Source organism: Eptesicus fuscus, chromosome 8 (genome assembly GCF_027574615.1).
Source record: "Eptesicus fuscus isolate TK198812 chromosome 8, DD_ASM_mEF_20220401, whole genome shotgun sequence".
Lineage (NCBI taxonomy): Eukaryota > Metazoa > Chordata > Mammalia > Chiroptera > Vespertilionidae > Eptesicus > Eptesicus fuscus.
This window is the reverse complement of record NC_072480.1, coordinates 87460331-87485468: the sequence shown is the minus strand read 5'-3', so window position 1 is coordinate 87485468 and position 25138 is coordinate 87460331. Positions and strand designations below refer to the sequence as shown.

Sequence of the window (25138 nt, the reverse complement as noted above, 5' to 3'; positions counted from 1 at the left end):
CACCAGATATAGGACCAGCAGAACTTGCTGGTGAATTATATGAATGGAGAGGTGAGGAGTGCTTAGAACACGCATGTCAAACTCGTGGCCCGAAAGCCGCATGCGGCCCACAACGAGTATTTCTGTGGCCCAGTCAATATAACGGTATGTAAGAAACGTTTTAATAAAAATTTTGTAACTTAATTTTTACACTATCCTGTTATACATAATTATTAATAACAAACTACAACGTTCGCTAATGACTGATTACTAGAATCATGATGCATTCATTTCCCTTCCATGCCTTCCGCACAGGCGCACCATTTCTCTCCACTAATACCAGCAGTGAATATTTTAGCAGCCGATTGCCACGTCATTAGTCTTGTACTGACTTGTTTGGTGTGCGCAACAGGAAATATTTCGCTTTCAGAGAACAAGAAAAATAGGTCTATTTGCATTACGCTTATTAATTTGTGCAGTTATTCAGTGTCTGGTGAGTTAATGTTCAAGAAAAATATTAATTTTCATTAAAATGTTCTATTATTTTATGTTAACGATGACTCATTTATTTCAGCCCTTTGTATTCAGCATGTCTCTATCAAAATAAACCTGTGTTTCTATGAAAATTGAAGCTTTTGTTTTTTTTGTGGCCCACATAAACTTAAACCTTGTTTATTTGGCCCGTGTTAGCCTTTGAGTTTGACATGCTTGCTTTACTGAGATGGAGATCAAAGGACCAGCTGGTTGGAGAGAGAGCCAGACATGAATCGAAAGCTCCGTTCTGGACTCTAGGTTTGATAAGACTTTGAGGCAGTAGGCAATTGAATAATTAGGTGTGAAGTTCAGTAAAGGATTAACCCGAGAAAGCCAGCAAGTAAAGGTACTTAATTTATGGGATTGATGAGCTCACCGAGAAAGAGGTTAACTCACTGAACAAGAAAGGGGCCCAAGGGCCTAGCAGGAAGAATCCTAAAGAATGGAAACTGGAAAGAAGACTAAAAAGGAATGGTGGGGTATAATGAGGTCATAATGATGTATCGTGGATTGGATTAAATGACTGTTTTAAATCTGAGCCTATCGATCCCTAGATTGAGTTGAAATCAGCGGGTGGCCATACACCTCCGCCCAGAACAAGCTGACTCACCCAGGCAGCAGAGGAGGGGCGAGCCCCACTCTGGCCCCGCCCCCGCGGGCAGGCCCCGCCCGGGCCCCGCCCCCTCCCAATCCTGCCAGGTTATCCAATCGCTTGTCGAGATCATCGCTTTTTCTCAGGCGCTTGTGTCGATCTGGGTTCCAATTGGAGACGGGGCCAAACCATGGCGGAGAAGACTCAAAAGAGGTGGGTCTGCTGTTTGAGAAAAGCCTGCTCTCAGCTCTCTGCAGAGATGGAACCTGTTCTGATCGCCAGTGGTGGGGACTGAGATGGAGTGTTACCCCCGGCACTCGGCCTGAATGCTCCCTAGAGCCCAGGCCTTGCTTCCGCGGAGGGAGGAGGCGACCGAATAGGGATCGGGAGGCCTGGGAAGAGACGCGGAAGCGGGGCCGGGAAGGGTTTGGTCCTCCATCCCTAGACCACCTCGCCGTCTCTCCCCCACGCGCCTGCGCAAAGGGGTCGGGGTGGGGGTCGTGGGTGAGGGAGGCGGGGGCCTTGAGGGGAGAGGGGTCGCCTCTTCCCTTCCGCTGCGCTGGGTGCAGCAGGTCACCGACGGCTCGGAGCTGCCTGCTCGGGTGTGTGTTCCCAGACACCCACGTCAGGGCGGGCCGCACCCCGCCCCTGCCTCCCTGTCGTGGGCGGGGTGTTGGTGTAAACTGATCCACGGTCACTTGCCCAAAAGGGGCCGCGCGTGGTTGGAACTGAGACATTCTGCCCTGCGTGGACCGGCTGCTTTGTAAACGCGGGGGACAGGAGTGGTGGCTTCGCCGGCAGTCCCATTGCTGGGAGCTGGTGGTGGAGGAGAGGAACAGCTTAGGTGAGACAAACGCTTAGGTGAAGCTGTGTCCAAAAGCCGCAGTGTTACGCACCCTCTGTTTCTGGTGCCATAAATTTAAAATGTAGGTGGTTCTACTTAAGCAGGTAACTTTTTAAAATATATTTTATTGATTTTATTACAGAGAGGAAGAGAGAGGGATAGAGAGTTAGAAACATCGATGAGAGAGAAACATCCATCAGCTGCCTCTTGCACACCCCCTACTGGGGATGTGCCCGCAACCAAGGTACATGCCCTTGACCGGAATCGAACCTGGGACCCTTCAGTCCGAAGGCCGATGCTCTATCCACTGAGCCAAACCGGTTTCGGCCTAATTTTTTTTTTTTATAAGCTACAGAGGAACAGATCTATGACTATTATGTGCATTATACAGTAGTGTACGGTGGAGATGACGGTATTTCTTGTTGACTTATTTTTTTAAAATATATTTTGATGATTTTTTTTTTTTTTTTTTTTACAGAGAGGAAGGGAGAGTGATAGAGATTTAGAAACATGGATGATAGAGAAACATCGATCAGCTGCCTCCTGCAACACCCCCTACTGGGGATGTGGGGATGTGCCCGCAACCAAGGTACATGCCCCTGACCGGAATCGAACCTGGGACCCTTGAGTCTGCAGGCGGACGCTCTATCCACTGAGCCAAACCGGTCAGGGCTTGTTGACTTATTTTAATAGACCTTGGCTAAGCCTCCTCCCTGCTGCCTGCTGCTTCTCTGCCCCACCACTCAGGGGCAGTGTGTCTACCCGGAGATGTTTGGACCATTTATTTATTTATTTATTTATTTAGTTGATATAATGGTGAATTTAATGACTTCCTGCGGCACAGAGAAGTATGCTGATTGTGACACAAACTCTACCTGGGGCGCTTAGGCATAAAACTGAAGACAGAGGGGGACTTGTGAATTGCTCCTGTCTTCACTTGTCCAGGACAAATCAAATGTTAGATAATGCTCTTGTCATAAAAAATAGAGGGAGGCTGAGGGAATGGAAAGTTGGAATGGGAAATAAGGTCTAAAACAAGAGGCATTTATATATAAAGCCTAATTTGTTTGACCAAGGCTTAATCCAATACATAGTTTAGCACACAAACCCACTCTAAATGAAAGGCATTAGAGAATTGCCATTTACAAATGGTGATACATTCACGGATCACATCTCTCAAAGGAAAAATATCCAAAATGACAGGTTCTTTCCAGAAAACTTTCAACAGAAAAGAGATGATTGGTGCTAGGATAGTGATGCCCCACCAGAGAACCTACCAAAAAAGCTACTTGAACTGAGTGGGTTTAGCAAGGTCACAGGACACAAGGTCAATATACAAAATTATTGTATTTTTATAATGTACCAGCAATGAACAACTAGAAATCAAAATTTTAAAAAATCCAAATAGAATTCTAAAGTCAAAATACCTAAAATGGTATTATTTCATAGAAGCTGAGAGTAGATTTAATGCCATGAATAATAGCATTGCCACTAAGAAAAATTCTTTGCATAATGTGAACAAGTTACTTAATGACTGTCAATTTAATGGGAAAGTCATTCGGTACAGTTTATATCAGCACAAGACTTGGCTAGGGCAGCATTTAGCTAGATTCAGCTGTGTCAAACAAAAGATCAGGGCAGAATATCAATATTTGTTTTGAACAGTTTGAACTATAAGTTATATCATTCGCTAAGCAGTTTTATATACAGTTAGAAAATAAATAGGAACATGTATGCATTACACTGATTTTTATATTAATATTACCTTGCTGGTTAAATAATTTGAATATACATTCTTTTCCCCCTTTTTTTTACAAAAGTAGTGGCACAGCATATAAACTGTCCATTTTCTGGCTTTGCTTTTTAATTTTTATTTTATCATTATTATTATTTTTTTAATCCTCAAGGATATTTTTTCCACTGTTTTCCAGAGAGAGAGAGGGGAGGGAGGGAGGGGAAACGGGGGGAGAGAGAGAGAGAGAGAGAGAGAGAGAGAGAGAGAGAGAGAGAGAGAGAAACATTGGCATGAGAGAGACACATTGATTGGTTGCCTCCTGTACACACCCCTACCGGGGCTGGGGAACCTTCAACCAAGGTATGTGCTCTTGACTGGGAATTGAACCCGAGACCATTTGGTCTGCTGGCTGATGCTCTAACCACTGAGAAACTAGCCAGGGCTGGCTTTGCTTTTTTTACTTCATTTAGTCTGGAGATCATTTTAAATCTTTACGTAAAGAATTATTCTTTTTGCCCTAACCAGTTTGGCTCAGTGGATAGAACGTTGGCCTGCGGACTGAAGGGTCCCAGGTTCGATTCCGGTCAAGGGCATGTATCTTGGTTGCGGGCACATCCCCAGTGGGGCGTGTGCAGGAGGCAGCTGATTGATGTTTCTCTCTCATTGATGTTTCTAACTCTCTCTCTCTCTCCCTTCCTCTCTGTAAAAAATCAATAAAATATATTTTAAAAAATAATAAAATATGTTTTTTTAAAAAAGAATTATTCTTTTTTATGATTGTGTGCTAGTCCATAGTGTACTATAATTTATTAACCAGCCCCCTACTAATGGATATCTATGTTTTCAGCTTTTTGGTGCTCTTGTTGAAAGAAAAGGATTCAAGCTTCTTTTTCTCTCAAGCATTGTAATTAATACAGTAAGGGCTCATATATGATTTTAGCCTAATGTATAATATGCCAGCTGAAAAGTTTATATTATATTAAACCGTACCCTCTTACAATTTACTTTGCATTTACTAGTATCCATCAATTTTTTTCTTAGCCTTTTTTCATCACAGTGTAGGATGGCTTCTATAACAATATTTGTAAACCTCACCCATGCTAAATGTTACCTTTTTTCTTCCTTCAGTGTGAAGATTGCTCCTGGAGCAGTTGTGTGTGTAGAAAGTGAAATCAGGGGCGATGTAACTATAGGTAAGAAAGTAGTTTACTAGTGTTGTTTCTCAAGAAGTGATGTGATTTAATTTCAGTGTTTTACAGTAATTAGGTATTTTGTCTTGTTTCGCTGACAAAACAATCTATTTTCTCCCATAAGTGTTTTATGTGTCTAAAAGAATGTAATGTGGTGGAGTCTCTATTTACACTTCTATCTGATAAACTAATGAAGCAATTTAAGTTATTCACTTTACATCTCTTGTGCGCTAGCATAGGGATACAGCAGTGAGTATAGCAGAACAATTTACTGCCGGTTTTGGAGCTTACATTCTACTGGGTGACTGTTAACAGTGTGAACCATGAAGTGTGACAGACTTGGGTGAGCATCCTTGCACTTTACTTGCTGGGTTAACCTGGACATATTGCTTAACCTCAGTAGCCTTCATTTTCCCCATGTGTGTCTCAGCACGGGTTCAGCTGCAGGTAGGGGTGGCTTAAACATGCAGAGGTTTGCCTTCACCGGGTTGCTCAGTTAGTTGAAGTGTTGTCTCATATACCAAAAGCGTCGCAGGTTCAACTCCCGGTTAGGGCATATACCTAGGTCTCTCAGGGCGCATGTGGGAGGCAATCAATCAATGTTTCTCACATCAGTGTTTTTCTCTCTCTCTTTACCTAAAAATTAATAACATATCCTCGGGTGAGGATTAAAACAAAAACATCTAGAGGTATAGGCAATTCAGGGCTTGTCAATTGATTGTCCAGGAGTCCCAACCTTGCAGGCCAGAATGTGATGACTTAAAGTACCAAGTGTGACGTTAAGAAAGGGGAGGAGTGGAGACAAAGGAGTGTACCTCTCAGTTGAGTCAGCTCCCTTTAAAATGTCATTCTGAAAGTTCCACGTAACCCTTCTTGTGGTCTAATGCCTTGGACTTAGTCTTATGGACACATGTAGCTGCAGGGGAGGCTGGGGAATATAGTCATCCTTTTGCTTCCCTAATAAAATAGGATTCTGTTACAAGGAAAAGGGAAGAATGGATATCTAGTGGCAATTACCTGTTACTGTCACAGGCAAAATAAGAGTTCCTACCTCCTCCTAGGCCAGTGGTCGGCAAACTCATTAGTCAACAGAGCCAAATATCAACAGTACAACGATTGAAATTTCTTTTGAGAGCCAAATTTTTTATTTATTTATTTTATTTATTTATTTTTTAAATATATTTTATTGATTTTTTACAGAGAGGAAGAGAGAGGGATAGAGAGTTAGAAACATCGATGAGAGAGAATCATCGATCAGCTGCCTCTTGCACACCCCCCACCGGGGATGTGCCCGCAACGAAGGTACATGCCCCCGACCAGAATCGAACCCGGGACCTTTCAGTCCGCAGGCCGACGCTCTATCCACTGAGCCAAACTGGTTTTGGCGAGAGCCAAATTTTTTAAACTTAAACTTCTTCTAACGCCACTTCTTTAAAATAGACTCGCCCAGGCCGTGGTATTTTGTGGAAGAGCCACACTCAAGGGGCCAAAGAGCCACATGTGGCTCGCGAGCCGCAGTTTGCCGACCACGGTCCTAGGCTTTTGAAGGATTAAATAAGAGAATATTTGGGGAAGTGGTTGCCTGAAAGCCTAACATATAGTGAGCACTCAATACAAGTTAGCTAACATAGCGAACTGATAAATCTTGTCAGTGTAGCCTTGCTAGAGGTCAATTCCAACATTTAAAACAAAGAACAATTCAACCTGTGGCAACTTATATGCACATGACTAAATTCCCCCAGGTTCTTTTACATGTTTTTACTGGATATGGTCCCCAGAGTAGAGGTAACGTGACTTAAGTACGTTTTCAGAGAGAAAATATGCCTTGTTCCCTTATAGTATCTTTCTTTAATAGGAAAAAAAACTTATAAATTTTAGTAAGTCTAACTTTTCAACCAATTTAGGCATCATGTCGTATAAAACTAGTAAAGATTGTTCTAGTTGTTAAGGAACATCATTAGGAATTTGCCAGGTTGGATTTATCTTAAATTGACTGAATTTCAAAGTTTAGAAGGTGACCCTGTTTATTTTCAGTGCTATGTTAACTCTTGGTTAACTCTTCAACCACCTGCAAACTCTGTATGAGGAGAAATTATGAGGCCATATGTTTATCAAAACAGTCTTCTGCATTATTTCTATTCTGGTCTTTGTATGGTTTTCGTCATGATTCGAGGAATAACATCTAATATTAGCTCACAAGATATTCTATAATTAGGAGGAAAATAATACTAAAATAATGTAGTTATTTGTATAAACTTTTCCTTTCATTCTACTTGCCCATTTTAAAGAATAAGTATACATTATCTACTATTGTATGATATCTCTACAGGCATACATGCACAGACAAGTATACCTATATATGTTTGTGTGTGTATTTCAGATTTGAAATAACTCCTGTTTTTTTGCAGAAGCTTCTCTAGAATAGCAGTAAAGGCTTTACCCTGTGAAAAGAAAAGGTCGACCACTGGACCACTGCGTAGGATTGGGGCATGAGGGTCTCAGGAGTCAGCACTCCCTCTTCTGTTTCTCCCTCTCTCTTTTACTACTTTGTGCTCCTCTCCTTTCTTTATCCCTAGTATCCTCCTACTTCCCCTAAATGTTGAAATTATGTAAGTCAATACAGTAACTAAATCTTTCCATATAATAGTTGACCACTAGCTGATAGGAAATCTGATGGTTAAAACATAAAATGACAGTTCAACACAGATTTTCAGTGATGGATTGTAACATAAGAAGTAATAATTTTTTAAACAATGGGTCTAAGTTAATATTTGTTATGTTTACTTTGACCCTTTTTTAGAACAAGAAAATTTGCTCAAATACTTTATAGAAATATATCTACTTTAAAAAATTAAGGAAAGATTCAGAAGTGATATAGTTACCCATTGTCTTATCTTCCACAATTCTGGTCTCATTTTCATTATATGTGTTTCTTATCTTTAATTGTACATATATAAATATGGAAATTTCCCAGAATCTATATTTAGATAGTCATTTCTATCATTGTTATATTTGGTATAAAATATCTTCATCCTTTGGCTACTATTTTTTAAATAATTTTAAAAATTGACTTTAGAGAGAGAAAATAAGTGGGAGAGGGAAAGAAAGAAAGAGAGAAGCATTGATTTGTTGTTCTACTTATTTACACATTCGTTGGTTGCTTCTTTTTAAAAAAAATTTGTTTTTAATCCTCACATGAGGATATTTTTTTAATTGATTTTTAGAGAGAGAGGAAGAAAGTGAGAGAAAGAGAGGAACATCGATTGGTTGCCTCCCATATGTGCTCGATCTGGGTTCAAATCCACAACCTAGGTATGTGCCCTGACCTGGAATCGAACCCCAACCTTTTGGTGTACAGGAAGCTCCAACCAATTGAGCCACCTGGTCAGGGCCATTGGTTGCTGCCTATATGGCCCTGACCAGAGATCACACCCACAACCTTGACGTATCAGGACAATGCTCTAACCAAGGTAGCTGGCCAGGGCATCCTTTGGCTACTATTAATTCATCTTTTTTATATAATACATCAGATTAGAAAGCTCCTGGGCAATCTATATATATAAAAGCCTAAGTGACCGTCCGACCGGTAGCTGTGATACGCAGTGACCACCAGAGGGCAGACACTCAACGCAGGAGCTGCCGAGCTGCCGTGACTTGGCAGCTGCAGTTCTCAGGTGATGCACTGGGAACCAGAGAGGAGGGAGCCCGATTCTGGGGTGCATCACCCGAGAACTGCCCTCTCGCAATCTTGGACCCCTCCGGGGGTGTTGGAGAGCCAGTTTCCGCCCCATCCCCGCAGGCCAGGCCGAGGGACCCCACCAGAGCATGAATCCATGCACTGGGTCTCTACTATAATTATAGAGTTAAATCAAAACACAGAGTAGAGATAAGTTATCTAACTAAAACTCGCTTTCCCTGCCGTGTTTTATTTTTCACTTTATGGCTTTTATTGTTTTTGTTTTGTATTAATTTGCCAGAAGAATTAGTTTATCTTTTTTCTGTTGTGCTGTGGATATGGAGATTTGAGCATTTAATACAGCTGCTTTCTGGGTTAAGTGGCAATGAACTCAAGTGTAGTTTAACTTACAGATTTTTCAGGATGTTATAAATAACTTTTTATCTCCTCATTGGTTATATACTCTTACTATATTATACCATTCTGAAATATTTTGGGGAAAAATTGTTTTCCTTTGCTGTGTTTCAGTGTAGTAGAACCCAATCTTCTATTTCCCTAGAAAATCAGGTATTTGGTTAAACAAAGAAACTAGTCCGAAGCTTTGAAGTATTTTCCTTAACCAGAAACCCCATGACTCGAGGTGGTTCTGGAGCTGCTTCATTAGAGGCTGCTAAGAACAGACCTTGGGAAAAATAACAGCTCTCTTGTTAATTGTAATGTGGGTAAGTACGGTTTCATAACACCAAGCCTGTTTTTAATTAGGCTGCCTTGATTTATGGGCCATGCATTACTTCCTGTAGATTTTATTTTGAATGCTGAAACTATTTCAGAAAAGTACCATTAAGCACAGTCCTGTAGTCCCATAATAGGGTTAAAGGCCATCGTCTCCTGGGTCAGGCCCGGGCTTGGCTGAGACATACAGTGTGAAGGCAGAACTTGGCACCGTGTAAAAGCTCTGTGATGGAAGCACTTTGTCCCACTTTATTCTGTCTTTCTCTTCATTATAGTTTTTAATTTAGATCAAAAGCTTCCCTTTTATTGTGGAAATCTTTTTCCATAAGGCAGAACAGTGGCTTTGACTTGAGAAATTCATGGACTACAAAGCAGTCCTTACAGGTACTTCAACTTACAGGTCAAAGGAATCGTTTTAATTTTCAAAAGAAAGCTTGTGGCTTTTCCAACTATTGATTGACATATGAAAACGAACTCAAAGATTGCTTTCTGTGGCAAGGATAGAGAGGAAAAATGTCCTTAACCATATGAGGAGAATGGAAATTTGATGCAAGGAATGTCTCTCTGGCTATGCTGCATCAAGCCCAGCCAACCATTTAGAAAAATATTTCATCAGCCAGTAGGGCAGCTCCAACTCTAGACACGTTTATCCAAACAAGGAGATAAGCCAAATAGGGCTTCACCACATGTGGTAAGAAAATACACAGACTACTCTGCCAGAAAGAGCCCAAGAAGGTTCACAGCAGCTTTTTTTTTTTTTTTTTAAACTTTCCATGGTGACATTTTTATTTTTAAAGCATTTTAACCTCAAGACCCTTAAACTTGGTTTGAATTCAGACCCATTCTAGGTAAAAGTGCTTCTTGCATTCAGAAAAGCATGGAGCAAACTGTGTCCACAGTTCAGCATGCTGTCGCTGTCCGGGTGCCAGCCTCCAGCACAAAACCACGCGGAGACAGAGTTGCATTGGACGCATCACTCACCTGAGTCAGAGCGTTCCTTTAAGAAGTTCACCACTCCAACATGTCGTCACTGGTCCGAATGTACGACAGTAATTGATACCATATTTACTATCAATTTATCAGCTGGAATAGAAACGCCCAGGAGCCCGGGGTTTGACCGGTGAGAAGCAAACACAGTCTTACATACTGGACAACAGTAAATCCATGCTTGGGTTTGCAATCCTTCGCTCCAACTGGCCCTCCAAAGTCAGTGCAAGAGCTCTGCTCTCTGGGCATGCCACACAGGGCAGACAGGACTGGCCTGACAGTTCTGAGCACAGACATTGCAGACTTACCACAGGGGGTGATGACTGCCACCTGGAGTGCTCACTAGTGCATGCCTATTGGGGGCGGGGAGGAGGAGACAGGGCCTGTGCTCCATGCAAATTATGTTGTACGTGGGCAAATTTGGACTTTCTTTAAAAACAGGAAAGACCATTTAAGCTTTCTCCCAAATATGATAATAAGTGCATACAGCCAGTAAAAAATTAAAAGAAGTTCACCAATCTAATATTTTAGCAGTCACATTTACTGAAGTTCATGTATTCTAACATTTCTAATCTCTGCCCACAAAAGACCTACAAGAGGCTTAGGGGAACGATTCAGTTTTTTGTGGCCCATGGCATTTGCTGTTACTTCACAACTCAAAGTTGGTAGTTTGACCTTTTATGTTATTTCAGCCCGGAAGCACCGGGACTTGTAGTTTGGCAGTGCTGCCACCAGGTGGAGGTAGTGTCTTAAGCACGGATCTCACCCAAGTTTTTGATAAAGCTCTACTCCCAGGGCAAGGCCCTCAGATTTAAAACCAGCTTTCCAGTTATGTACTAACTTATTAATAATGATTAAAAATCATAGTAAGAAAACACCTGGCTAAAATAGTTCAGGTATTTTTAAATATCGTGTAAGAAGACATGACATGGGATTAGTTTAATTTTTTAAAATGTGTGTTTATCTGTCTTGTTTTTTGTATAATTAGCATGTATTATATCATCTTTGAAAGGGGATAAAGCAAATTCTAAAGAAACGCAGGTCCCAGTGGCACCTTTGTCATGTTAGTCCATTCTGGGGAATCTTCTTGCAAGTCTGCTTGTTATCAGAAGCTACCACTTGAGGACCAGCTGAATATCCAGTGCTTCCGGCTACTTATCTCACAGTGGCAAAGGATCTGCTTTTTGTCACAGTCCCGATGATCTCCTCGTCCTGTCCACGATTTTTAGTGCTAGTGTAAAAGATACCCGTATGACTCTTTTTACTATCTTAAAATAAGGGGCAGAAATTTCTCTCCTGGTTAAAAGGAGGCACTGCCCTGATGACCCGAGTAAGGGAGTAGAATAGACCCTTTTCTTCTGTGTCCCTGACCAGGAGTTACTTTGTTGACTATGATAAAGCGATTTGCTAGCTCTCAGTGTCAGATAGGGATGAACCTCTATTTTTTAAGAACTATGGACCAGACCCCATGATCTCCCTTTCAAACATTATTTCCTGTAATTCACACTTCAACCCCATGATGTGGTTATAGATCTCATCTTTTTGTAGATGGGAAAACAGGCTTTTGAGAGATGAAGCACATGGATGAGGCTAGAGTCTAGACTTTCTAGACAAGGGGTGGGGTGCTGGCTGGGGCTTTAATTACAAAGGAAACTCAAAATAGGTTGTGCCCCTTTACCATAGAGCATTTTGAAGTAAAATGTAAATCTAGGATTGTGCAAACTACATGTTTAAATTGGTTCACACAGCTGGAATGTCTTATTTCAAAGAGACCCAGTTTGTTTCAACATTGTTTAACACTTCTCCGCCCAGAGTGATAACATCTAAATGCCCATTATGAAGGAATTGGTTAAATAAATTATGGCATATTCATATGATGTGAAATACTATTCAGCCATTAAAAATGATATCTACTTGGGTGTACTTATATGGGAAATGACCATGACTTATTAAGTGAAAAAAGCAAATTATCAAATAAGTAGTATTCCTTATTTTTTTTTAAAGTATGTGCTTTAATCCATATTTTTTCTCCTTCCAGTTGAATTTACTTTTTACCTGTCTAATGAGATATGGTTTATATACAATAGCACTTAAGTCTGGAATATACCTCAGACTTTTACCTAAGAATAGTTACCTCTAGGGAATGAGATTAGCATGAGAGGATCTTTTCACTATTTGCTTTGTTTGAATTTTTTTTTTAATGAGCATGTATTCCTTTAATAAATTGGGTGTATTTTCTTTTAATCCTCACTCAAGAATATATTTTTTTGTTGTTGATATTAGAGAGAGAGAAAGTGAGAGAAACATCAATCAAATACCTCCCATACATGCCCCAACTGAGGATCAAACCCGTAACCAAATTGTGTGTATTTTTTTTTAATTTAATAAATCTTTATTGTACAGATTATTACAATTGTTTCTCCTTTTTTCCCCCCATATCTCCCCTCCACCCGGTTCCCACCCCACCCCCCATCCTTACCTCCCCTCCGCTGTCCTCATCCATAGGTGTATGATTTTTGTCCAGTCTCTTCCCGTACCCTCCACACAGACACCCCTTTCCCCCTGGGAATTATGAATCCACTCCCATTCTATGCCCCTGATTCTATTATGTTCACCAGTTTATTCTCTTCCTAAGATTTTTAATTCACTTGACTTTTAGATTCACTTGTTGATATATATGTATTTGTTGTTCATAACTTTTATCTTTACTTTTTTCTTCTTTTTCCTCTTTTTAAAGAATACCTTTCAGCATTTCATATAATACTGGTTTGGTGGTGATGAACTCCTTTAGCTTTTTCTTATCTGTGAAGCTCTTTATCTGCCCTTCAATTCTGAATGATAACTTTGCTGGGTAGAGTAATCTTGGTTGTAGGTTCTTGCTATCATCGCTTTGAATATTTCTTGCCACTCCCGTCTGGCCTGCATAGTTTCTGTTGAGAAATCAGCTGATAATCATATGGGTGCTCCCTTGTAGGTAACTAACTTTTTTTCTCTTGCTGCTTGTAAGATTCTCTCTTTGTCTTTTGCCCTTGGCATTTTAATTATGATGTGTCTTGGTGTGGTCCTCTTTGGATTCCTTTTGTTTGGGGTTCTGTGTGCTTCCTGGACTTGTAAGTCTATTTCTTTCACCAGGTAGGTGAAGTTTTCGGTCATTATTTCTTCAAATAGGTTTTCAGTGTCTTGCTCTCTCTCTTCTTCTGGCACCCCCATAATTCTGATGTTGGTACGCTTGAAGTTGTCCCAGAGGCTTCTTACACTATCTTCAACTTTCTGAATTCTCTTCTCTTCTTGCTTCTCTGGAGGAGTGTCCTTTGCCTCTTTGTATTCCAAATCTTTGACTTGATTCTTGCGTTCCTCTAGTCTGCTGTTGGGTCTCTGTATAATATTTTTTATTTCAGTCAGTGTATGTTTAATTTCTAGTTGGTCCTTTTTCATATCCTCGAGGGTCTCATTAAATTTATCGGCCTTTTCCATGAAATTCTTGAAAAACCTTATAACCGTGGTTTTGAACTCTATGTCCATTCGTTTGTTCTCCTCCATTTCTTTTGTTTGTGATCTGTTTCCTTGTCTCCTCATTTTCGCTGCTTCCCTGAGTTGGTAGGGTAGCTTTGTGTACTAGGTGTCCTATTGGTTCAATGGGTCAGCCTCCCAGTTACCTGAGGTGGACACTCTTGGTGCACCCCTTTGTGGACTGTGTGTACAGCCTTGTTGTAGTTAAGTCTTGATTGTTGTTGGTGTCACTGGGAGGAATTGACCTCCAGGCCAATTGGCTGTGAGGACCCACTGTGTCTATAATGGAAGAATTACTGTGCTGGAGACACGTTTATGGGGCAGGACTTGTTCCAGTAGGGCTTTGGTGCTCACTAAGTCTGCCTCCTGAATGTGTCCCTTATGAGAGTGGTTGAAATCTGGTGTCGTCTCACACCGACCACTAGATACACTAGTTTCTGGATCTCCAATGGGGTGTAGGTCAGCTACTGTCTGAGGTCACCCAGCAGGAGCTACAGCAAGAACTACAGTTTTCTCCTCTTTGCTTGGGGTTTGGCGGTTTTGGAGTAGTCTGACTGGAGCTGCAGTTTATTTGGTTAAGCTTCCACAGAACAGGCCATTTATATGAAAAAGCTGCTGTGTGGAGCCTGGGAAGGTTTGTAGAATGTGCGGGGCAGGGTCTCTGGGTGTCACTAGGCTAGGGCGTGGCAAACGGCGATGGTTGCCGCCAGCCGTCTCTGCCTTTCCGCGTTTCCAAGTCCCTGCGTCCCATACTCCAGCACAGTAAACACTGATTGCTGGGCGCACCTCTGCAAAAAAGTCACTCTCACTTTCCGACCCGATGGCCGAGAGTCCAGCTTCTCCCTGTAGGCGTCTGGGTCCCCCGCATGTCCCCAGAAACTGGATTTCAGAGTGATCGGGAGCTTGTCTCCCTTCGGGTTGAAAAAAAGCCGCGCGCCCAGTCGCCCGCCACCAGCCCGATTCATGCACCTCCTTGCCTTAGCTTTTCAGCGTTTGTTCTCCTTTCTCTTTCCTTCTTAGTTGTAAAACCTTCCCTCAGCCAGCCTTCCCGTGGTTCTGGGTGGTAGACGTTTTGTCTTTTAGTTGTAGTTTTGAAATTGTTGTGCGAGGCGGCAGTTTCGTTGTTTACCTTTGCCGCCATCTTGGTTCCTCCACTTCATTCTCTTTCGAATTGTGTGTATTTTTTAACAAAACAAAAAAAGACTCAGATGTTCACAATCATGGTCAAGTTGAGAGGCTTCCCAAGGATCTGAGAGATGCCATCTTCTTTCCTGCAATCTATCCTGAATAGGGAAATTTACTTCAGCAGCTGAAGATTTGGGGAGCCGGGGTTGATACTATTGTAATTACCTAGTTATTAATAACAGGAACGAAGCAAAGGAAAGGCCAGACATTATAGGATTGTTCCCTGCAAACCATTGGGACTGGGCAAAGGGGAGAAAGACACGTGCCCAGTAAAGTTGGGGTGACAAGGAAGGTGCTGTGTCAGTCACATCTGGGAACAGAGGTCACTGGCCAGAATGGGCGTGGCCACAGCAAGTGTGTGAAGAGTTGGGATACTTAATTCCCTGAAAAAGGAGTTCACTGCCTTGTGCCCTTGGCTCTCCTGGGACTCGTGTTACTCGGTGCTGGTGGGGCTCTTTTGCTCCTGCTTTCGCACAGCCGTGTGGACCCCACACACAAGGGACTAACGGACTATAACTAGTCTGATGTTGAACTGGACCCAGCGCCACATAGAAAGAAAACTCTGGACACTGGCTGTGGTTTATTATTATTTTTTAATCCTTACCCAAGGATATTTTTCCATTAATTTTTAGGGAGAGTGAAAGGGAGGACGGGAGGGCGGAAGAAAGAGAGAGAGGGAAACATCGATGTGAGAGAGAGACATCGATTGGCTGCCTCCCACACACACCCGGTCCAGGGCTGGGGATCGAACCTGCAGCCCATTCACATGCCCTTGACCGGGAATTGAACCCATGACCCTTTGGTGCCCAGGCTGACACTCTGACCACCGAATCATACTGGCCAGAGCTGGCTGTGGTTTTAGCTCTATTAAACCCTCAGCTGCACATCTCCCAGGACTGGATTAAGGGAAATGGAACTTTGGAAACCCATAGGTGTAATTCCATGCAAATAAAGCTTTCTACGATATCTCACCCTCCTGTGGGGGCCTCTGGATATGATTATTCCAGTGGAACCCCAAGAATCCCACTCCCACTAGCAACGGGAGGAGACAAGCCACATTTTTCTCCCATAACAGGGTGACAGAAATAGCAAAGCCACTCTCATGTTATATCTTACCAGACCGTGTGTCCTTTGACTGTGCATCCTGTTGTAGCCCCCGCACCCCACCCCTTTGTCAATCTCCAGCTCCTCGTTGTTTGGGGAAAAATAAGCTGCGCTGAGGTTCCTTCCGAGGCTTTGGGCACCTCATTCATTCTAGTGCACTTGTGAGTGAGTATGAAGTACTCCCAGTTTTTAAGATGACAAGCTCAAAGGGCAAAAACAAAATGTCCTTTTGTTTCCGAATAACATATAGCACTGAATCTTGCCTGTCACAAGCAGATAATGATTATTGAATAAATTAGCAATTTATACAATTGAATTTCATGGCCAGTGTCTCCCTCCCCACTTTCTGTCAACACTCTGCCTCTCTCTTTTACTCCCATAATCCGTTACTTCCTGTCTGCTGGTTTACCAATAAAAATAGCTTTGGAATTGGGGATGGGCAGAGCGGGTGTTGGAGGGCGAGACTAAAATGAGGTTGTTTTCTCATCAGTGGTTTCATTATCACCAGCATGGGGGCACTGTGGGTGGATGAGAGCCGGGAGAGGGAGTGTGTTGGCAGTCCAGAGCCTGTGCTTGGGCGGTGCAATGGGGAAGTGGATGTGTGAGAGCCCCTTCCTGCCATTTGAGCTGGGAGTCACTGCCTCAGGTCTCCCGGCATCAGAGTACAGGGCTCCAGTGATCACATTCGGCTCCTTCCACTGTCTCCCTTCAACCTTTTACTGGTTAAAAATCACGTCCTAGACCAGACAACAGAAGCTCTGCTTCCTCCCCATGGGTAAACTTGTAATAGGGATAGTGGCAAAGTAACAAAGCTAAGGTTAGTTTCCATATTTTCTGACTCCCATCCCGCCTGTATTCCCTCTTAATCATTTAATAGACAGACCGACCCTGTAGTACACTAGCCTAAGAAAGTGTTAGGTGGTTCACCTTTATGAAGGAAAGGAAGCTAGAGAATTAACTTTTATTGCCAACTATGTGTCAGAATACCGGGTCTACAAATATTATCTCATCGAATCCTTACAACAAACTGCAAGACCGGTATTTTCACCACCTCCCTTTTGCCACTGAGATAACAGGGGCTTCAAAATAGAGGGCGAGCCAGGGCTGTCTGGCTCCAACGCCCGGGCTGTCTCCACTCACCTTGGTTTGAGATTTGGCACTAACTACTAACGATAACAGCTGCGGAGATAACATTTGCAGCGTGCCTTGTGTGGTGCCTGGCACATACTTTAGAAAATGTTCCTCCCCACAGCCTCCTCCCTTCCCCCCTTAGTCACCTCCTATGCTGTTTGAAGCATAGGTTCCACTGATCATTTCTTCCCACCCTACTTTTAACAGGACCTAGGACAGTGATCCACCCTAAAGCACGAATCATTGCGGAGGCTGGACCCATAGTGATTGGTGAAGGTAACCTAATAGAAGAACAGGCGCTGATCATAAATGCGTGAGTAAGACCCTTGCACATACTCTGAACGAAGTGCCACAGATAGTGTTTTTATTAACTTCAGCTAACTATAGGAACCTTTTATAACTGACTTCTGGAAAGCCCATTGTTTTAGAACTAGAGAAGCATTAAGGGTCATTTGCAACACAAGGGATTAGTAAATGAGGAAAGTAAAGACCCCATGAGTGAAGAGACTGGTCCGAAGGGAGGTAGCTCCTTGGTGGGTTGCGGCTGACTAGACTCTCAATCTGATAATCTTCCCCTTACATAGCACTACCTCCTCTATTCCTTAAGCAAACATTTCCCAGGTACCTCCAATGTCCAAGTGCTATGCTGACCCCCCTGAAGAGAGTCTTTTGGTTGGATTTCTTGGTTCTAGCTGAAATGTTATCGTCATATTCTTTGTAGGGGTTTTATCTATATTTGAAAAGTTGGGGTCCTAGAGGCAATTTTAAAGATTAAAGAAATAATAAAATATTAGAACATATACATGATCTTAGTGAGCTAGAGTGTAATACCTATGAAAATTTCATAAGCATTTATAAAGCTTTCTAGAAAAATCTCGGCAGGAAATTCAAGCTTATACCTAATATATAGCAATAATGTGTGGAATTTTTAACAAAGACCTTGGGAAAATATTTAACTGATAAAGAGATTTTTTTTTTTGCGGGGGGGGGGGGGGGGGGTCTTAAAGCTTACTTAGGATTTGGGAGTTTCTTACTATATTAAGCAATTTCTTTTTAAAATACATTTTGGCACCTTTATCATGAGTCAATAACAGCTATATTCTGCAGAAACTCAGCTGTCGGGGATAAATCACCATTTTAAAATGACTTCCTCCTCTTAGAGCACAAATTGTGTGTGTGTGTGTTTTGTGTGTGTGTGTGTGTGTGTGTGTGTGTGTGTACCCTGACCCAAGACCAAACCCAAAACCTTGGCAAATCCAGATGACGATGCTCTAACCAACTGAGCCACCCAGGTGACCAGGGCTTAGACCACAAACATTTTATGTTCCAGTATTTCAACTAACTATCTAACAGCATAAAACAATTATTTTATGTGAATATCTGTTTACGAATGAGTATTAAGAATGGAAAATGTTCAACTTAGGCATGATTTTGATTCCAATTCAACAAGCTAAAAGTCATAGCCAGTATCTTTCTTACCTTGTCCTGGAGAAGACCCTCTGAGCTTTGAATGTAAAAATAAAAGGAAGGCTATCCTCCTATTTATACCTGTGACTTCTGTACATTTCAGTACTTCTTTTTTAACTCCGAATCAAGTATAAGGAATAAATAATTCACTTGGGTTAAGAAGTTACTTATTTTAAGCTTGATTAGGTAAAATTGAGAGAATGAACCCAAATTCTAAAACTGGAGAATTACATATTCCATTACTGAGTTGATGATTTGTCTCTTCTTTTTATAGTCACCCTGATAATATCACCCCTGACACTGAAGATGTGGAACCCAAGCCTATGATCATTGGCACCAATAACGTGTTTGAAGTTGGCTGTTGTATCCTTTACAATAATTTAGGATAAACCATTCCCGGCTGCTTTTTAATTCCTAAGACTTTGTAGAAATTGTCATAGTTTACCTATCAAATATATTTATTATGTATATATTAATTACATTTTTAGGGGTTCACTATCCAGTTCTTTGAGAAGATATGATTGCAGTGTATCAGAAAAATGATTCCCCTTCTTCTACTGAATAACCCAGGAGAGTAAAGGAAGAATGCCATTTTCAGATGTGCTTGCACACAGGTGTACACACACAAACACACCTTTAGCTCAGCATTTTGAAGGCACCATCTTGTTCTTGTAACTTGTTGACAGGTAGCAATGACTAAGTGACGATAGACACAGAAACAGTAAAACTAGCTTCTGTCCTGATTGAAGAACCACGGTTGTGTCCATTTGACTCCTATATAGCTTTAGGGTGACAGACAGTACATCGTCTGATGCAAGGAAATGGTGGATGGGGATGAAAATATTTCATTCTTTGTTTTTCCCCCTGAGTGTCAGCAGTTCTTTCGCTTGATTTTTTTGTATTCAGAAAAGTTGCTAAAGATTTTTTATGTTGTCAGCAAAATATTATTTTATAATGGAAAATACTTGGGAGGAAAAAAAACTAAATGTTTAACAATAGCAAAATCCTACTTAATAAAATAGTAATATGTAAATTGACCACATCTTCGCTACGCCCAAGCCATGCCCACCAGCCAATCAGGGTGAGTATGCAAATTACCCAACAAAGATGGCGGTTAATTTGCATACGCTGAGGGAGGGAGGAGTGAAGACTGAAGACAACTTAAAAGGAAGATGGAAGAAAAGCAGAAAGCAAGATGGCTGCCAGAGGGACAGCCAGGGCGGGGCGGGGCGGAGTGGGACGGGTGGCAGCGGCACGCGGGTGCAGGCGCGGCAGCCGCTTGCAGGATTTTTCCTGCAAATGGGCTACTAGTATTTACATAAAACATAAAATGGACTATTATGACCATTAAGCAGTCACTTAAAATTATGTTTTCAACAATTTTAATGGTATGTAATAATGCTCATAAATTTAAAGGGACCAAATAAAGTGAGCTGCAAAAGTTTATACAGCTTGAATTTATAGTTTGATTCCCAGTTATATAAAGGGAAATATGCATAATTATATAAAGATATATCAAATCATCAACAGTGTTATCATTAAGTTATTGAGTGATAGGTATTTAACTTTTTAAAAACAATTATGGAAGTATGTTACTCTTAGAATTGGGGCATGAGGTGCTCATTTCTTTAAAAAACATAGAAGTCATTTATTTATACTTAGAGATATTTATATTGAAAGATTAAAACTTTACTTTCAGTCACCCCTGAGCAAGGAATTTTGGCCAGGCTGAGCTTGCATGGCCCTTCCCACGCCTGTCCTCTGCCCCAGGCAGGAAAAGGTCATAGTGAATTAGGGGGGAAAAGGAACATATTTAATATTTACTTAACTCTGGCTTACAGATTCCCAAGCCATGAAAATGGGAGATAATAATGTTATTGAATCAAAAGGTAAGCTATGTTGGCAGTTTTATTGTGAAAAGTGATTACCTCCTTTCTCTTTGTGGTATCTGGAATGCAACCTAAGTAACAGGCATATCTCGCTTTAGTGTGCTTTCCAGATAATGGGTTTTCATTAACATCCAGGCAAGACCCTCCACCAACAAAAAGATTACAGCTTGCTGAAGGCTCAGATGATGATTAGCAATAAAGTATTTTTTAATTAAGGTGTGCACATTTTTTCTTTAGACATAATTCTGTTGCACACTTAGTAGACTACAGTATAGTGTAAACATAACTTTTATATGCACTAGAAAGTAAAAAATTTTGTGTGACTCATTTTATTGCAATATTTGCTTTATTGTGGTAGTCTGGAACCAAACCTGCAATATTTTCAAGGTTTGCCTATACAAACTATGGCAAAGTGGTATGCATGGAAGTGGACTCAAATAGCTGTGAGACTAATTCCATTCTTTGCCTTTAAGGAATCCAATCCAGTAGTGCATTTAATACATTAAAATTAAAAATTCAGCTGTGTATATTTAAATCAGAACTGAACTTTATGGAAAGTTTAAATGAAAGTTTGGAAAAAGATTTCTACCAAATAATGCACTAATGTCAATGATAATTTAGTGGATTAATGTTATTGAAGAATTTTAAAAAATCAGTTTGTCTAGCCATTTGCTTTGTTTTTTAAAAATTTTAAATTTTTTTTATTGATTTCAGAGAGAGAGGGAGAGGGAAAGAGAGACAGAAACATCAGTGATGAGAGAGAATCATTGATTGGCTGCCTCCTGCACGCCCCACACTGGGGACTGAGCCTGAAACCCAGGCATGTGCTGTGACCAGGAATTGAACCGTGATCTCCTGAGCCACTCCAGCCAGGCCATTCCTTTCTTTAATTTCAGGTCTACTACCCTAGCCAATCAGAAACAGATCGAAGATACATATCATAAATGGGGCCAGGCAGGGGTTCATGTAAAGCCACCACCACTACTGGGAAGCAGCTCCAAGAACTTGTCCCACGAAGGTCCAGAAAGACGCTGCACAATGGGACTTCTTTAGGATAATGCTTTATCTTCCTTGGTTCTCATTGGCGTGAAATAAAATGCTTCTCTTTTTAAATAACGAAATTAGACTTTTGTGACTCTACTTAGTGGTTTTATTTTAATTTGGTTGCCAATTATTATTACCATTGTCATTGTCATTTTCTATTTATTATATACTTACTATGTGTCAAACCTGTGCTCAGCCCTATACATTTACTATCCCATTTATTTCTTACAACAAAATGAAAAAAGTTTCCATTTATTGATAAACTTGCTCAGAGAATTTACAGTGACTGCCCAAGGTCACCCAGTAAATCAGCAGCAGAACTCAGTTTTGAATACTAGTCTGGTACGTGCCTCTGTGTTACACAAATTCTGAAATGAAGTGTTTTCTTTAATTTTTTTTCTTAAGCCAGTTTGCATTTTTATACCTAAATCATCGTAGAAAATAAGAGTGTTCTAATCAGTGGATGTCTTAATTGTAATTCTTCCTTTGTTTTTCCTGCAGCATACGTAGGCAGAAACGTAATATTGACAAGTGGTTGCATCATCGGGGCTTGTTGCAACCTAAATACATTTGAAGTCATCCCTGAGAATACAGTGATCTATGGTGTAGATTGCCTTCGTCGGGTACAGACTGAGCGACCGCAGGTACTATAACCTCTTCCTAGAGAGTTCTTTCTAGCGGCTAATTTCCCCAAAATACCACATAATTGTTTTAATGGGGCAGCAAGTCCACTATTTAAAAAAGCACATGATTACAGCAAAACATCATAGAAACATTCCTAAAACTAGAATTTATCTGCAGTGGAATTATTCACTCTTTAATTAATATAAAAAATATGCACAATCTGACAATGACAAACTGATTATAGGAAAAGAAAATTCAGCGATGTTATTCCTAAATGTATTTCCTTATGTATTTTCACTGAAGATTTATCACGAAATCTTAAAATGTATTGATTCCTCCTAAAATATCTATCTTCAAGGGTTAGGAGTGACTACCGAATTTATACTGGACAGTCAGCTGGGGTTCATCGATTAGTTTACTAACAGTGGTTGAAAATAAATACAGTTTGTGAGTATGCAGGCGTGTTTGGATAATTTCTTGGCTTATGAGAAATTATCCCCTCCTAATAATCAAGAGTAACGAAGAGCACGTATTTGGAGTTTCTTGTTAGAGTAGTAGATGGATAAGAAAGGGCATTTGGAACTTCCTTTTGACAGAAGACATTCTGATCGGAATCTGGCGCCTCATTGGTTGGCACACTCAGTATACTTTTTTAGTTACCCAACCTCCTTCCACTCATCCAAAAGAAAATATTTTTCAAGACATTTATCACTTTGCCTCTGATTCTTAGCCATATTTTATCAGAAATTTAAACTCTAGTGTTTTGGGGTTATTCTATTTCTGTAATGTTTGGCTTTTATTATTACTACTAGAGGCCCAATGTATGAAATTCATGCAAGGGGCTCGGCCCTCGCAGCTCTGGCTGCCTCTCGGCCTTGCGACCCCCGCCCACTGGTCATTCCGAAGGTTTTTCTGGAAGGTCGTTCTGCCGTCCTAATTAGCATATTAGCTCTTTATTATATAGGATTATTATTAGAAGCAAGTATTACTTCTGTAGACTGAAAAGGAAATAATCAATCCTGTATTTTTTCACTATCTTTCTACATAACAGCAAAAATGATTAAAGAGAGAGAAATGAAGCTGGGGAAGGGAGATTAGAATTGAGTAAGAATATCTGATATTTAATACACAATGGTATGCAAAACTGTTTTTCAAATTTCAGTTATCACAAAGATCATGTAGAAGTCCTCATTAAAAAATGATTCCCCAGACTCAGTGAATCAGAATGTCTAAGCAAGGGTCCTAAAAAAAATTGTATTTTTCACAATTACCCCTAGGGAGTTTTACAACAGGGAAGCTTGGGCAAAGTTAGCATATGAAGAGTGAAGATCAGATGAGTATTGCAGATGTGTGCTAGGTAGGTCTTGTGGAAAGCTGTGTACTCTGGGTATTTTACTTATGTTGTCTTCTGTAACTGGAAATTTTTTAACATTTTAGAGGCCAGGGTGAAATCTATAAAAGCAGTGCTGAAAACTGAATCATTTACATATTCTTATATATAAAACTAGAGGCCCGGTACACGAAATTCGTGCGGGGGGGTGGGGGTCCCCTCAGCCCAGCCTGTACCCTCTCCAATCCGGGACCCCTTAGGGGATGTCCAACTGCCGGTTTAGAATTTTTAAAAATCACCACACAGCCTGCTTGTTCAGTCGTTTGGTCGTCCCTAAACCAGCAGTCGGACATCCCTCTCACAATCCTGGACTGCTGGCTCCTAATTGCTCACCTGCCTGCCTGCCTGGTCGCCCCTAACTGCCCCCACTTGCCGGCCTGACCGCCTCTAACTGCGCCCCCTGCCAGCCTTGTCGCCCCCAACTGCCCCTGTCTGCTGGTCTGGTCACCCTCAATTGCCCCCCGCGCTGGCCTAGTTGCCCCTCACTGCCCCCCCCTGCTGGCCTAATCGCCTGCAACTGCCCCCCCTGCTGGCCTGGTCACCTCCAACTGCACCCCCCTTGCCAGCCTGGTCGCTCCCAACTGCCCCCCTCTACCAGCCTGGTCACCCCTAACTGCCCCCCCCGCCAGCCTAGTTGACCCAACTGCCCCCCCTGATGGTCTGGTCGCCCCCAACTCCCCTGCTGGCCTGGTCGCCCCCAACTGCTTGTTCAGTTGTTTGATCATCCCTCACTAACCCCCCTGCCAGCCTGGTCACCCATGCAGCCTGATATTCAGTCGTTTGGTCGTCCCTCACTAACCCCCCTCTGCCGGCCTGGTCATAGGCAGTCATCTTGTGAGGGTGTGAGAGTCAATTTGCATGTTACCTCTTTATTATATAGGATATTTTGGCTTTTCTAATTATCAAGTTTAATATATATGTTCATTGTAAATTTTCTTAAAAATGGGGTAAGCAGTAGTAAGTCAGTGATAATCATCTGTAATTCCAATCTAGTGATCATCATTTCTATCTGTACTCTTAAGTTTGCTTTCTGTTAGTTCTTAATGATCTTTTCATTTCAGCCCCAGACACTACAGCTGGATTTCCTGATGAAAATCTTGCCAAACTATCACCACTTAAAGAAGACTATGAAAGGAAGCTCAACTCCAGTTAAAAACTAAGAACAAGTTGTGACATCAAGATAATATTTTGTCTTTGACCACTGTCTTTTGGAAGGGCCACAGTGTTTATGCCCTCTTAGCAGGTCACAGCATAATACAGGTTGATTTTATTTTGTAAAACAAACCTAGAAAGGAAAGTGATGGATTTTCATTGTAACTGTTCTTTATATTTTAATTAAAATGTATTATTTTCCTATATCCCTGTTCCTTTTCTGATAGATTACAGATTTTGTTTCTCTTGTTATATAAAATGTTAGCTACAAATTTTATTTACACAAAAGACTACCCACGATAAGGAAAGACATATTGTTATGTATTTATATTCTGCCACATACTAAACTAAATAAAAAATGTTGATGACAGGA

The 25138-nt window shown here is 41.2% G+C and overlaps 1 protein-coding gene across 2 annotated transcripts; it reads left to right on the top strand.

The window, feature by feature from the left end:
- Positions 1-1239: 1239 nt before the first annotated feature.
- On the top strand, positions 1240-25138 carry DCTN6 (dynactin subunit 6). Of its 2 annotated transcripts, XM_054720076.1 has the most exons (8): positions 1271-1318; positions 2428-2538; positions 4813-4877; positions 17407-17512; positions 18941-19029; positions 20508-20555; positions 22101-22243; positions 24675-25138. In XM_054720076.1, the coding sequence occupies exons 2-8, from the start codon at positions 2522-2524 to the stop codon at positions 24771-24773; spliced, it is 567 nt and encodes a 188-aa protein (XP_054576051.1). In that variant the 5' UTR covers positions 1271-1318; positions 2428-2521; the 3' UTR covers positions 24774-25138. The 2 variants fall into 2 exon arrangements, with proteins under 2 accessions (XP_008144430.1, XP_054576051.1); XM_008146208.3 differs by lacking the exon at positions 2428-2538 and having other exon boundaries at positions 1240-1318.